The 15,941-nt window shown below is 44.7% G+C and overlaps 1 protein-coding gene across 14 annotated transcripts in view; it reads right to left on the bottom strand.

Annotated features, from left to right (window-relative positions):
• plxnb3 (plexin B3) overlaps positions 1-15,941 on the bottom strand; it is a 266,957-nt gene that overhangs the window by 24,048 nt on the left and 226,968 nt on the right. For all 14 annotated transcript variants that reach the window (XM_061806283.1, XM_061806204.1, XM_061806230.1 and 11 more), the window contains 14 exons: positions 11,221-11,382; positions 10,982-11,133; positions 10,797-10,897; positions 10,503-10,720; positions 10,248-10,426; positions 10,091-10,157; positions 9,869-10,015; positions 9,701-9,781; positions 1,202-1,280; positions 1,016-1,119; positions 846-933; positions 608-774; positions 290-450; positions 73-220 (listed from right to left, as the gene is read on the bottom strand). In XM_061806283.1, coding sequence (XP_061662267.1) covers positions 73-220; positions 290-450; positions 608-774; positions 846-933; positions 1,016-1,119; positions 1,202-1,280; positions 9,701-9,781; positions 9,869-10,015; positions 10,091-10,157; positions 10,248-10,426; positions 10,503-10,720; positions 10,797-10,897; positions 10,982-11,133; positions 11,221-11,382 — 1,854 coding nt within the window. The remainder of the gene's footprint in view (positions 1-72; positions 221-289; positions 451-607; positions 775-845; positions 934-1,015; positions 1,120-1,201; positions 1,281-9,700; positions 9,782-9,868; positions 10,016-10,090; positions 10,158-10,247; positions 10,427-10,502; positions 10,721-10,796; positions 10,898-10,981; positions 11,134-11,220; positions 11,383-15,941) is intronic.

The following is a 15,941-nucleotide window of genomic DNA, read 5'->3' as shown; positions in this document are numbered from 1 at the left end:
CAAAAAGTGGTCACATGGCGTCACGTCATGCATGTAGGAAGTTGGGCATAAACTAGCAAACAAGTGACATACTCGCCCCACTTTGTGCTCTGATGTGGTACACGAGTCGATAAAGGTCTGAGCAATCACGGATAGGATGGCATCGATGCTGTCAGTCACCTGGACATCCAACACAAACTGAGGGTTCTTCAGAATATTCACCCAGAACCTCAGGGGGAGACTGGTGGTGCAGACAGACAGCAGTGAGACAGACAGACAGATTGCTCAGGTGATTTGTTTGGTGTTTCACCTGTTGGTTTTCCATATGTGGACAGTCTCTGGGTCTTCAATGTCATATTTCTCGGCCATGTCATCCAAAAAGTCAAAAAAAAACCTAATAGCAATGGGAGGAGGACGCTTCGTACTCAGGATGGCAACAAAGACGTCATCCACAAACTTCTGCAGAGTCCCCTATAGGCATAGAGGTGGACAAGTGAATCATGACTATAGGATGTGAAAACCTGAGTATTACTTTGTAGGCAGTAGTCTGGTCAGTGAGTTTCAACTACTTTTTCTTTAAAGGATGGTAGTCTGCTAAATGGATGCACATTGTTTCTACTAGTGTTACCTTCATGGACAGTAGTCTAGTCAAGTAAATCTCAGGTATGGCCTTGGCTCTCTCGCACTCCCTCATGCTGCTCTTCCTGTGTTTGGGAATCTCTGGATCTTCACTGCTTTTCACCAGATGCCACAATCGAAGTCCCTCTTCTTCTTCGCCTTCCAGCATAGGTGTTCCTACAGCATAACTAAATGTGTCACATGGTTCTTGATACCATGGGTTCTTAAGGTGCAGCACAGTTCCTTACTCTCCCCAGTCTGGAACACCTGATTGAATCGAGTACCACTCGAACTTTGGGAACGTGGGACAAGAGCGACCGTGGCTCCATCTGGAAGCTAAACAACAACAAGACTAGGTCAAGAGAAGTACGTCATCTCGCTGAAAACTGCTCGAAGGTCATAGCAAAAAAACTTTAACCTTGTAATGCTGTAGTGTGTTGAGCTGTTTCCAGTGACCTTGAACCACAGCTGTGACATCATCATCTGACAATGTCAGGTGTCCCGCCTGACCTGAACGCCACTCTGTAAATCCAACACAGAACTGTGGGTGGTAAGAACTGGATGCTGATCAAAGCTTTGACTGAGAGGTGAGACAGGTGTTTACCCAGATCCAGACTGCCTGCTGCTGGTCTTTGAGAGAATGGAACTCCTCTAAAAACCTGATCCAGGATCTTATCCTTCACCTGACCACAGACACATATAAGTGATCATTTGACTAATGTTCATCAGACTGGCCACAGCCAAACAATTGAAGAAGAGTGTGTAAGGCAAAGGAGAGCTAAATGGTTAAGGGTCAGGTCAAAGTGAGGTGTAGTTGGTAAAGAGCAACGAATTATTCACAGCAGTTAACTTTTTCCACATTTTGTTATTTTAGGCATCGGTTCCCCCTCAATATTCTACACACAACAACCCATACATAACATGGGAAAAGTCGTCTTCTTTTAATTTCTACAAATGTATTGAAAACATAACTCATTAATCACCTACATAAGTATTCATACACACCATTTGCACTGTACGTCGTTGATTCACATTTGGTAGTTGTTACTTAGCCTGAAGTCAAACTTGACACACCAATAGTATCTTAAGGCAGATTTGCCAATTTCTCTTGACAGAGCCTCTCATCCTTGGATGAGGAGCATTGGTGCACAGCCATTTTCAGAACACTCAAGACATTTTCAAGAGAATTCATGTCTGGACTCTATCTGGGCCACTCGAGAAAATTCACAGAGTTGTACTTAAGCTACTCCTTTGAAATCTTTGCTGTGTGCATAGGGTTGTTGTCCTGCTGAAAGACAAACCATTGCTCCAGTCTGAGGTCAAGAGCGTGCTCGAACATCTGTTCATCCAGGATGTCTCAGTACATTGCTGCATGTATCCTTCCCTTCATCCTGAATCATTTCACAATTTCTGATACTGACAAACTTCCCCACATTGGAATATTGCCACCATCAAGCTTCACTGAATGAATGAGGGCTGGGACTGTGTTCTGGAAAACAGAGTTTCGTTCAGTAAGTTTGCCCCTTATGGACCCCAGTTTTTCAGTTTTGTACTCGGGCTACACACTTGAGGTTCAGGTAAAATAAATGGGGAGAGTAAAAAGAAAACGTATTTTAATGGTGGCTGATGGCTTGCCCAAATAATCCTTTATCATTTGTACCACAAACATCTCATGAAGCCTCAACAATTCTCACACTCGTTTACTGTAGGTGACAAGCTCACATGCCCCCTCCCCAATCAGATAGCTCCGGAACCTGATAAATGGAATGAGTTTGCCTGTGATTTTTGTGGAAAAATACAATCCATCAGGTCCAATATCAGCACAAGTCAGTAAAATGATAAAAAGATTCTATACCTGAAGCAACAGAGGGAACCCTCTATTAACCGGTCAGAATTTGATACAGTTGACCAAAAAACTGCAGAGAGAACGGTTCAGCAATTGAAACAATCAACAAGTTGTCTTGACTCAATAGCATCTGACTTTTTCAAAACAGTCAGGTTAGTTCAACCTGAAATATTTAAACGGTACGGAAAGTGCTTAAATCGCCTTTTCTTATAGTATACAGTTTTTTTAAGATGAATTAAAATCTGACATCACATGTGAAGGAAACATTTTTAGGGATCGATTATCGGCAAAAATTTATCCCACATTGATGAATTCTCTGGAACAACCCGAGCACATCGGAAATTCCTGAGAAAAGTCATGACGTCACACCAAGACAAACATACGTGGCTGCAGTGCAAGATCATTTTGAGAACGACGATGACTTTTCCGATAATTCGAGTGATGCACATGATTCTAAAGGTTCCCATAGACAGTGAAGAATACAAAGTATATAAAGGCGTTAAAGGTCATCAATTTATGGTCAGGTGACAGAACACAAGTTCAAATGCAGATGAAGCCACTGGCCATGAAGGTGCCTATCCAGCAGTTAGACCCACGGAAGAAAACATGCTTCATGTTGAAAACACTGGCTGATGAGCATTTGTGAATTATTTTTAATTTTTTTTGGGGGGGGGCATAAACTGATAAGGCAGCACGGTGAAGCAGCTGGAAAGCGTTGGCCTCACAGCTCTGAGGACCCGGCCTGCGTGAGTTTTCTCCGGGCTCTTTGGTCTCCTCCCACATCCTCAAAAACATGCAACATGAATTGGGCACTCTAAATTGGCCCTAGATGTGATTGTCAGTGCGGCTGTTGATCTCTACGTGCCCTGCGATTGGCTGCCAACCAGTTCAGGGTGTACCCTGCCTCCTGCCCGTTGATAGGTGAGATATGCTCCAGCACTCCCGCGACCCTTGTGAGTATAAGCAGTGAAGAAAATGGAAGGATGGATAAATCGATGAATAGAAATGACTGAGATATCCTGAATGAATATATGAGGTCTTTAGTCTTGTTTTAAAATTACGCAAAAGCCCTCTATTTTTTTCTGAAGATTTTGACATTGAGTAACTGGAGTCTAATTTGGGATATTTTCACGAATGAGGATTTCAAGGAACAAGCCGAGCCGCTCATGGCTGTGCCGCTCACGGCTGTGTATGGAAGTATTCCTCCGTCATCTCGATCAACTGAGCGGCGGAGCCGCTCACGGCTGTGCCACTCACGGCTGTGTATGGAAGTATTTCTCTGTCTTCCCCATCAACCAATACACCTATTTTCTCATTAGATTAGGATAAATCTGAGAAATCAGCGCTGAGCATGAATGGCGTCCCTTGTAATCGAGCCTTTGTTGCGGCACGTAACACGTTACATCCGTGCACGTAGGTCATGTGACACGTGAAAATGGGAGCGCCCCTGAAAATTCAGAATTGTAAAAAAAAATCTTCAGAAAACACTATTAAATGAGAGAGGATTTAACATCATATTGTCAAAATAGAGTACATATTACATGACCTATTGGATACATTGTTAATACCAATGGATTACCAGTGGATTTCCCCTTTAAAGCAGCATATGCCGATAAAATCGCCATATGACAATGTGGTCACAAGGGAAAGAGTTTAATGCACTTATTCAAAGTATTACAAATACTGTTTTCTCCCACACAAATCCATACGATGCCGGTAACTGTCCCAGTTTTCTCTTACTTGGCAAACGAGTTTCCCAAGGAAGTATACAATCAAATTTGAGAGTAAGAGAATGTACATAATTTAGCGGTTTGAAGCTATTCTGTGAGTGACTAGGATGTAATACTTAATTTCTTGTTTTAATACTGTGTGGTATTTTTTTCGAATTAAAAACCCTACCCACATCAGAACATAAGCTTGCCTGCACTTGTCAATCGCCAGATATACTTCCCTGTGATACCGTGTGTTTGGGGTGGAGTCACGGCCATTGTTTGTTTACATTTTTTATAGCTGTCATCCATCCATTTCCTTTGCCGCTTAGCCTCACAAGAGCTGCGGGGAGTGCTGGAGCGTATCCCAGCAGTCAACGGGCAGGAGGCAGGGTACATAGTGAACTGGTTGCCAGCCAAACGCAGGGCACATCGAGACAAACAGCCGCACTCACAATCACACCTAGGGCCAATTTAGAGTGTCCAATTAATGTTGCATGTTTTGGGGATGTGGGAGGAAACCGGAGTGCCTGGATGTAGGAATAATTGTGGATATAATTATCATACATCTGCTTCCAATAAAGAAATCCTTTGCTCTGGTCTGGATAACTGTTTTGCTTGCCCGTCTCCTTTTTGCAACATCCATGTAAATAAGGGCCGTTTTGAAACTACATAAATATAGGTGCTGAGGACAGGATAATCAGAGAGTGCAGTGGTGAATTGTACGAGACAGTTACTCTCCTCTCCCCTCGGGAGCTGTCAAACTTGAATCGGTGTCTTTGCTTCCTTTTTTGTCCTGTTTAATTAATGTCTAATTGGTAGACCTGACACTGGAGAAAACCCACGCAGCCACGGGGAGTTCAGGGGAGCTGTGATCTCGCTCCCCGAGCCGTGCGTCATCATTTCTTCACTTCCTTACCACACTCACTATTGCTCTGGATTGTTGACCACAATTATTTAAAGTCGTCCACCATCGCTATCGCTTCTCCCTGGAGCCTCACTCTTCCCCCTCCACCTCATTCACCCACATATATTCTGCTTTACTATGGCTTTCAGTATAAAGTTTAGCGTTTTTGCTCATGACATTTTGGGAACATTATGACTTAAATAGGGATGGACGGTTCTGGGTATTGTCTGGTTTTGGCTCTCAGAAGAAGTACCAACATTTGGCTTCAGTTTACCACGTGAAAATATGTTTACGGTGAAGCAAGTTATGACCAACTATTGGTCTCAAATTAACATGACAACTTCACAATTTTTGTTCCTTGAAATCCTCATTCCTGAAAGTATCCCAAATTAGACTCCAGTTACTCAATGTCAAAATCTTCAGAAAAAATAGAGGGCTTTTGCGTAATTTTAAAACAAGACTAAAGACCTCATATATTCATTCAGGATATCTCAGTCACTTGTATTCATCGATTTATCCATCCATCCATTTTCTTCACTGCTTATCCTCACAAGGGTCGCGGGAGTGCTCCCCTCGGGAGCTGTCAAACTTGAATCGGTGTCTTTGCTTCCTTTTTTGTCCTGTTTAAATAATGTCTAATTGGTAAACCAGACACTGGAGAAAACCCACACAGCCACGGGGAGAACATGCAAACTCCACACAGGAGGTTCCGGGATTGGACCCGGGACCTCAGAACTGCGAGGCCAACGCTTTCCAGTTGATCCACCGTGCTGCCTCATAGCTGTCATTAAATCGTTAAAGGAGAAATCCAGTGGTTTCCATTAACAATGTATCCAATAGGTGATTTAATATGTACTCTATCTTGACAATGGGATGTTAAATCCTCTCTCATTTAATAGAGTTTTGGGAAGATTTTTATCGACAATTACGAATTTTCAGGGGCGCTGCCATTTTTGCGAGTCACATGACCTCCGTGCGTGTTCGTGACGTGTTCATGCCCTTCCAAACGCTCGATAACATGGGACACCATTATGCCCAGCGCTGATTTCTCAGATTTATCCTAATCTGATGAAGAAATAGGAGTATCGGTTGATCGGGAAGATGGAGGAATATTTCCATACAGATTTGAACCTCTGGCTGTAAATAATGCTGCCAAGCGGCGGAGCTGTGACAATGTGCCGTGAGCTTGCTCGGTGGAGCGAGCTTGTCAGACTCTGCGTCATTCCGCCAGAAGAAGCATCCGCATATTCAACATTATTTACAGCCGAGCGGTGGAGCTCAGCTCACGGCTCCAGGGGGCTCTGAACTTGTTGCACCTTGTCCAGGTTCAGCGGCTGAACCAGGTTCATTTTTGGTCCCTTTCACAACACTGATATGTTCAGGTGTCAGATCCGGATGTCTGGTAGCCACGGATACAGGTTTTAACATTTTTTTAAAATTTAAAAACAGATAAAGAGTCCGGGGTGAAATGTTCACTGCATATGACTGAGTGGGTTTAAAAAAATTTGCCCTCTTCGTTTGTACAAACCTGACCCACTGTCTTGTATGAGCTGGATCTTTTGGAAAATAATGTAAACTGAGACCAGAATAATTTGAATTACTACAATGCTGAAAAACACTCTTCTTCACTATTGTTCTAGATTGACTTTAGCTTAAAATCACTAAGGACTTCTTGAAACCATTTTTTTTTTCCTTTGGCATCAACAAGCCGTGGTGCGAGTCCACAAATGCCTAGGTTTCATGTCAGTAGTAAAAAAAAAAAAAAAAAACACCCTGGAAGGTTACTAACTGCCAATGATCAATGTTCAGATACTTTTATTCAAAAATACTGATATTTTTCAGTAAAAACTGTCATGTTCCTGCCGGTCCAGCCCTGGCAGGGAGGGTCCCAGCACACCGGGGCTGATTAGGAGGCACACACCTGTGCCTCATCCTCGTTGAGTAACCCCTGTAATTGTCCTGACAATAGGACCCAGGGGATGACTGGTCTTCGCCAGATTGTCGCAACTCATGCCCCATTCCTGCACTCCCGTATTCTGGATCGTGAACCCTGGTGTACCGACCTCCGCCTGTCCTCTGACTGACCCCGTAAGCTTGACATCTTTGATACTCCTGCCTTCTCTGATCGATCTCATGTGTACCGACCCCTGCCTGCCCACGGACCTGCTCTCTTCACCCGACGTCCTGACTACCGCTGCTCCACTTGACTGTCTGCCTGATCTCTGACTTAAGACCGAATAAACACTTTTCCCAAACTGCCTCTGCGTCTGCAGAGTCCTGCATTTGGGTCCTCCTCCGTATCGATGACACAAACAAGGTGTGTATTTTATGGCACACTGGAACATATATTTTCGTCTAGACACAATAACTTGTGCTTGAAAATTGACGCTCCAAACACCTTAAAAAAATATACAGTAGATCAGTCGCCGTCGAGACGTGAGCATGAGGCAGCAGTGGATCGGTCGGCGCCGAGACGAACGAGAGGCGGCTGTGGATCGGTTCCTCCAAGACAGGAGTGAGAGGCGGCCGTGGATCGGTCACCGCCGAGATGTGGGTAAGAGGCGGCCATGGATGGGTCACCCCTGAGACGTGGGTGAGAAGTGGCCGTGGAGGGGTCGCCGCTGAGCCAGGCGGCCATGGATGTGTCGCCGCCGAGACAGGCGACCGTAGAGGGGTCGCCGCCAAGACAGGCGGCCGTGGATGGGTCGCCGCCGAGATTGGCAGCTGTGGATGGGTCGCTGTCGAGACAGGCAGATGTGGATGAGTTGCACCCAAGACAGGAGTGAGAGGCGGCTGTGGATCGGTCCCTGCCAAGAAAGGAGTGTGAGGCAGCTGTGGATCGGTCGCTGCCGAGATGTGGGCAAGAGGCGGCCATAAAGGGTCACCGCTGAGACGTGGGTGGGAAGTGGCCGTGGATCGGTCGTCGCCGAGATGTGGGGCGAGAAGCGGCCGTGGAGGAGTTGCTGCAGAGACAGGAAGTCGTGGAGGGGTCGCGGCTGAGACAGGTGGCCGTGGATGGGTTGCCGCCAAGACAGGTGGCCGTGGATGGGTCGCCGTCGAGACAGGAGCGAGAGGCAGCCGTGGATGGGTCGCCACCGAGCCCTGAGCCAGCGGCGGCCTAGGGTCGGTCGCCACCGAGGCATGAGCAAGAGTCGACTCTGGCTTGGTTGCTGGTGAGGCGTGGGCAAGCATTGGCTGTGGCTCGGTCGGCTCTGGCTGATTTAAACCTCCCTTGCTCGTGACCAGTGATGGGAATAACGGCATTTAAATAAATGGGGTTGCTCACGCTGTTACTTTTTTTCAGTAACGCCTAATCTAACTAATTACTCTGACTTTCAGTATAACGCCCTTACCATTATCAACACCCCATGACTGCCTGTTACTGAAGCCGCCCAATAAAAAACATAAAAGCTGTCATCTGACTTCACGCACACAGACAACAGGTCTCAGGCGCAGGTGTGTGTTTTGTGTGTGCGTGAGTGTTGCAGAGTGAAAAGGGAGGGGAGGGTGAGATAATTGCTTAAGTAATGAAGATTGGCTAAGGTATCGTAAGATTACGTCCTCAGTCAATCAGAGAAATTAGTTTGGGCGGGTGTTTTGAGCGCATAGCAAGAGATGGTGAGTGAGGACTCAGACGCCAGTGGGAAACGGTATTTGCCAAATGGAGATTTAGACACTACTTTAACCTCACTGAGGTGAAAAGTAAAAATGTGCATGTCAACTGTGGGGAAGCTGGTCTTAACACCAAAGATGAACAGACTCTCTGACTTCAAATTTGAGAAGCTGCTTCTCCTACGATACAACCACTGGTTTTAGGGCTAAAATGTTGAGATGACTGAGTTGGGTGGTTGGCTAACCCTAACCCTAACCCTAACCCTTTGGAGAGAGGAATCCAAGCATGTTAAGAGTTGGATTTAACAAATCCATTTACATTTTCAGTTCAATGTCAACATGAGTTGCAATAAATTCAAAGCTCTGGGCAGGTGCCTGGTTTTTTTTGCTGTCCTGCTCTATGCATCTGGCTTGTCTGTGTGTGCATCTGGCTTGTGTGTGTGCGGGTGTGGGGGTGGCGTAGTAACGCACTAGTGACTTTTGCTGGTAACTACTTACTTTTGCAGTGCAGTAACTTCATTAGTAACTCAGTTACTTTTTGTGAGATGTAGCTAGTAAGTATAAGTAATTACTTTTTAGAAGTAATATGCCCAACACTGCTCGTGACAGTATGATATATTATGAAGTGCAAAAATGACAACAGACACCACACAGTCTAGTCAACATTAATTGTGGAAAAGGTTTTCAAATGATTTATGTTGGTCTTCTATCTATCAAATTTTTTTTCAGATCATTAAAACCTGGCATTTGCATGAGGGTATGTACACTTTTTATATCCACTCTAAATAGAAGTGACTGCCATATATGCCGTGACACTTGATAAACTATGAAACATCAGCCCTACTTATTTCCCTCCAACAGTGAGACAAATGAGGACGAGATGCACTGGTCATAGTGAGACATGTAATAAGAAGGCAAGTCACAGTGTGAGTCATGAGGAACAGACATGTTCAGATCAGATCAGTCAATCAGATTAGAAAGAGAGTAGATAAACAGATGGACAGGTCAGAGTGAGTCGTGAGGAGGTACCTGTGTGATGGTGTCAGTGTCAAGTACTTTGACAGGACAAGGTTGAACTTCAGCTTCATTCTTCAGCAGCACATTCAGCGTCTGAACATCACACAAACACACAAGCTGTACATACATACAAACATACAAGCTACTGAAGTGTGTACGAAGGTGCATTGCCACAGTTACCACAGTGCAATAATCAATGTCCTCTCTCAGCAGGTGGCTGTCGTTGAGAGTTCTCTTGGCTTTTCCCGTCATGGCATCCACTGGGCCTTTGTCCACCTGATATTTTATGGCTCTGTAGAGCATGTAAAGCGGCTCACCTACCACATCCTGATAAGTAGACACGTGTCACTGACAAACAGGCTGGCTGGAGACAGATACAGTGGAGGACAAAAAGGAATTAACCTTCAGGAAGGAGTAGAGACAGATGGACATCCAATTGGTCAACATCTTCTCAACAACAGTCTCTGTCCTGAAACACCAAATGGAGTCAGACGCACACAGATGTTTCTGATTATTTTATGACCTATTTGTTTGGACATTTTCTCTTCTTATAATATACCTTCGCAACATGAGTTTGGGGTTCTTGGCGACATACTGCTGAACCAGATCCTGCAGAAGACACTTCATGACCTCAGTGAAATACTCCAGTTTATCATGCAGAACCATAGTGAGGAGACTGGCCATGTAGCCACGATCCCGCTGGGAGAAGCCTTGCTGCTCCTCCAGAGTGTGAATGAACTGCAGGACAGACAGAACATGGATGTTATCCGACATGCACAACATGTTCGCCGATCCCACTCGCCGCTCAACCCACCCTCACAAGGAAGAGTCTGTTATTGAGCAGGTTGTTGAGCTGCTGGAGCCCGTGTTCCACCGTGTGTCTGCTGGACTCCGGCAAGTCCAAGTGGCGGCTCAGTGGTCCCGCCTGTTGGCCGGGGAAGAAAACTCTCTCTGCGTAAGTGCGATAGTCTAGCAGAGGGAGTCCTGGTCCTCCCACGTCACTGCTCAAGTCCATCATTTCTGTCATCAGGTCTACAAGGGACATAAAAGCACAATCTCAAAGCAACGATTTGGCACACTTCGAACAAAATGAGATTTTTTAATTTACCAGTAAACTCTTTCCGACATTGATCGCCCACGTTGATCTCCAAGGTTTCCAACTGCAACAAAACCTTCTTGTAGTCTCTGAGGGCCTGCTTGCTCTTCCTCCTAAATTGACAAACTTTCATGAAGAACACACTAGCTTCACCAAATGTTTGTGATTCTTTTTAATGGTCAGTGAAATAACCTAACCTGTACATGAGGATGATGATGAGGACTGATAGGATGATGAAGGCAACTCCTGCCCCCAAACCAATCTGGGCAGCTAATGGGATGGGAGGCAGTAAAGAGTCAGTGTCGTACTGCACCATTCCCAAGTCCACCTGCAGATTACCCATCTGCACCTGTGAAAAACACAAAATGTAAAAAAAAACTTGGTTCCATTTTCATGGGAATTCCTTCACGAGACCTCGGTACTTCCAAAAACTAACCTGGAAGCGGGGAAGCATGCTGCTGGCATCCACACTCATGGGTTGGACCTCAGGAGGCTCGCAATACAGGTGAGTGCTGTCCAGTGTCTTCACCTCACACTCCTGGTCTCCAAGGCGAGCTGTCACTTCCTGTCTGGACATCGCTTGCGTTAGGTCCTCACCCTGATAGTATCAGCACACGGGCATATTTTAGTTCATATGCTCACATGATGCATTTTTATAAGGGATGGGAATCTCTACTTTTTTTGGTCCTGGCTGAATTTGGTCAGTACTACCAAGATCTGAGTCATGCAAAATCAAATGATACAATATTTCAGTACTTAAGCTTGCCCTTATGACCTTGCAAACCGCAGAAGTGGAACGGTTGGCCAATTTCCTTGGTACACTTGAATGGATCAGTGCCAAACAAGAGCATAATGATGTCACTTCTGAAGGTTGGTTCACTCACCTTAACAACAAATGAGCATGGATGGAAGAATGCAGAAAAGTAATGTCGCAGCAGAGATTCACTCATGAGAGTCAGACAGCGAGATCCATGTATAGCAGATAAATAATCCACACCATGGGAAAATGCGAAGTAATGTAAAAACAGGGCGGATGCAGACAACTGACGCATCCTAAATGTAACTTCACGAAAGATAGGGAAAGTTTTGGTGTTCCAGATATAGCAACAAGGTATAGGTATGGTGAACATGGACGCTTGGGAAGGAAATCCGTGTGTGCAGGTATGCGTCCAGAAGCCCTAGTAGGGTAGCAGCAGTCAAATCAACTGCGGTTAAACCAGCATCCTCTTGAAAAGACCAAATCAAGCAAGCCACAATTTTGTTAATACCTGGCAAAATCTGTCCAATAGAGATGAGGGGAACTATCAAAATAAAAGCCTATAAATCCATCAATCCATCCATCCATCCATCCATTTTTTTACCCACTTATCCTCATAAGGGTCGCAGAAGCAACGTGCAGGAGGCAGGGTACAGCCTGAACTGGTTGCTAGTAAGTCAAGGGGGCGAGCATCAATACCATCACTGAGCAGGAATCAATCCCACACTGCCTGCACCAAAATGGAGGCGTGTGTACCACTACACCATCAGTGACAAGCCTATAAATAATAGGTCTAAATGCTTTGTATTTAGAATAATTGTACTAAATAAGTCCATGCATCCCTAAGGGGGCACAAGCCGGTGCAATCTATAGGCTGGTCCCAGGCCTGGATAAATGCAGAGGGTTGTGTCAGGAAGGGCATCTGGCATAAAACTGTGCCAAACAAATATGACCCTTCATCTGAAGAATACCATACCGGATCGGTCGTGGCTCGGGTTAACAATGCCCGCCCCTGGCACTGTTAAGCTGCAGGGCATCGGTGGAAATTCAGCGACTGTGGGTCGAAGGCAAAGAAGAGGAGGAAAGTGGATTCATCGGCAGAAGATGGAGAGGAATGCACAAAGCCTACAAACGAGTGTAAGGATTCTGAATGTTTGGAATGTAACAGGAAAGGATCAAGACTTGGTTGACATGATGATTAGGAGAAAGGTTGAAATAGTGTGCATCCAGGAGTGCAGGTGGAAACGTAGTAAGGCTAGAAGTTTATGTTCAGGGTTTAAATTATTTTACCATGGAGTAAATGGGAAGAGAAATGGAGTTGTGGTTATTCTAAAAGAAGAGCTAGCTAAGAATGTCTTGGAGGTGAAAAGAATATCAGATCGAGTGAGGAGCCTGAAACTTGAAATTGAGGGTGTTTTATATATAATGTGGGCGGCTTGGTGGCTCAGCTGGAAACCGCTGGCCTCACAGTTCTGTGTGGATTTTGGATGTTGTCTCTCTGCCTGCGTGGGTTTTCTCTGGGCACTCTGGTTTCCTCCCACATCCCGAAAACATGCAACATTAATTGGACACATTGAGATGCGACATAGGGCAAAGGTAGATGTGGCAAAGGCTAAACCACAGGTATATGATGTGTACACCATGTTGGACACGAAAGAAGGAGAAAAGATTCTCTACAGGTTGGCCAGCCAGATGGATAGAGATGGGAAGGATGTGCAGAAGGTCAAAGTGATTTAGGATAGAGATGGAAATGTGTTGACTCGTGCCGGTAGTGTACTAAATAGATGGAAAGAATATGTTGACGTGTAAAGGACCAGGAAGTGGCAATGATTCGTAAGGGGGAAGTTAGAACTACAGAGGACGGAAAATGAAAAGGCAGTTGGTCCTGATGACATACTTGTGGAGGTGTGGAAGCAATTTGGAGAGATGGCTGTGGTGTTTTTGACCAACTTATTCAACAGAATACTAGCGGCTGAGAAGATGCCTGAAGAATGGAGGAAAAGTGTACTAGTTCCCATTTTTAAGAACAATGGGGATGTGCAGAGCTGTGGTAATTATTGAGGAATAAAGTTGATGAGCTACACAATGAAGTTATGGGAAAGAGTAGTGGAGGCTAGACTCAGGACAGAAGTATATGCGAGCAACAGTATGGTTTCATGCCCAGAAAGAGTGCCACAGATGCATTATTTGGCTTGAGGATGCTAGTGGAAAAGTACAGAGAAGGTCAGAAGGACCTACATTGTGTCATTGAGGTTTTAGAGAAAGTCTATGACAGAATACCAAGAGAGGACCTTTGGTACTGCATGCGTAAGTGTGGTGTGGCGGCGAAATATGTTACAATAGTACAGGACATGTATGACGGCAGCAGAACAGTGATGAGGTGTGTCGTAGGTGTGACAGAAGAATGTAAGGTGGAGGTGGGACTTAATCAGGGATCAGCTGTGAGCCCCTTCCTGTTTGCTGCGGTAATGGATAGGCTGACAGATGAGGGTAGACTGGAATCCCCTTGGACCATGATGTTCGCAGATGGCATTGTGATCTGCTGTGAAAGGAGAGAACAGGTGGAGGAACAATTAGAAAGATGGAGGCTTGCACTAGAAAGAAGCGGAATGAAGATTAGCGGTAGTAAAACAGAATATATGTGCATGAATGAGAGAGGTGGAGGGGGAAGAGTGAGGCTCCAGGGAAGAAGAGATAGCGAGGGTGGATGACTTCAAATACTTGGGGTCAACAATCCAGAGCAATGGTGAGTGTAGTAAGGAAGTGAAGAAACATGTCCAAGCAGGTTGGAATACCTGGCGGAAGATGTCTGGTGTGTTATTTGACAGAAGAATCTCTGCTGGTATGAAGGCCAAAGTTTATAAAACAGTAGTGAGGCCGGCCATGATGTACGGATTAGCACTGAAGAAACAACAGGAAGCAGAACTGGAGGTGGCATAAATGAAGATCTCAAGGAGTGAGCAGGTTGGATAGGATTAGAAATGAGGTCATTAGAGGGACAGCCAAAGTTGTAGGTTTTGGAGACAAGGTTTGAGAGAAGAGACTTCGATGGTTTGGACATGTTCAGAGGCAAGAGAGTGAGTATATTGGTTGGAGGGTGCTGAGGATGGAGCTGCCAGGCAAAAGAGTGAGAGGAAGACCAAAGAGAAGGTCGATAGATGTTTTGAGGGAAGACATGGGCAGTTGGGGTTAGAGAGGAAGAAGCAAGAGATGGGCTAAGATAGAAAAAGATAACACGCTGTGGCGACCCCTAATGGGACAAGCCGAAAGGAACAGAAGAAATACTAAATAAGTCTCTGTTATAACTTGCAACCATCAAGGTGAATTAAAATCTTCAGAAGCATACAAAACAAAGTTTATTTGAAATCTACATACACGACTGCAAATATAGCTATTTTTAAAAAAAATCATAAAAAAAAATAAATCCATTGTAATTACCCCTACTTTTTAAAAAAGAAAAATAACCCTTTTGTTACTGCAAGACCAATACAGTGCTGGAGGACATTGTACCATCCCAGGACTCCACTGAAAGAGGTGCCATCAAAAATTTGGTGTTGTATTCCGAAATAAAAGTAGCTGAAATCAGTCAATGTAATTACACCCATGCAGCCATCCATTTTCTGATCTTCTTATCCTTACAGGGGTCGTGGAAGTGTTAGAGCCTATCCCAGCTATATTACGCCACGAGACGGGCTGTACCGAGAACTAGTTGCCAGCTAATCGCAGGGAACATGGAAACAACGATTTGCATTCACAAGCACATCTCAGGGCAATTTTGTGTCTTCAATCAACGTTTTTGTTTTTGTTTTGTTTTTTTTTTTTCATGTGGGAGGCAATCAGAGTGTCCAGAGAAAACACATGTAGGCACGAGGAGAACATGCAAACTCCACACAGGGGTGGGCGGGATTTATACCCCGATCTTCAGAACTGTGGGGCAGACTATCACCCACCATTACACCTGATTTGAAAAGAAGTCCAATACTGGAGGACACGAGACCATGCCAAGTCGACAACAAAAGACACACCAAATCTGGTGTTGCATTTCAAGATAAAAGTCCCATAATTTTGGAAAATTTCAATGTCATTACCTCTAAATTAAAAGCTACTGTTTGTCTTTGTTCCTTGTGAAGTTCAATGCCAATAAGTTTGCTTTGTACTTTGTCATACTTGTTCTTTGTATTGTATATGTAGTAAAGTGTTTCCTCACTACAATGCATTTAATTTTACACGGCCTCGCTATTACACAGATTTTTTTATGTGTAATTCTTTACAGAGTAGAGGGCTTTTTAAAATTTTTTTACAGCGTTTCAATGTACATTGTTTTCCGTATCCTGATATGGTAAGGAAAACCCCACATCATGTTCTGTGTAGCGATTGGCTAAGGGACTGTAGACCATTGT

Source organism: Syngnathoides biaculeatus, chromosome 2, assembly GCF_019802595.1.
Source record: "Syngnathoides biaculeatus isolate LvHL_M chromosome 2, ASM1980259v1, whole genome shotgun sequence".
NCBI lineage: Eukaryota > Metazoa > Chordata > Actinopteri > Syngnathiformes > Syngnathidae > Syngnathoides > Syngnathoides biaculeatus.
This window is presented reverse-complemented; position numbering and strand designations above follow the sequence as displayed.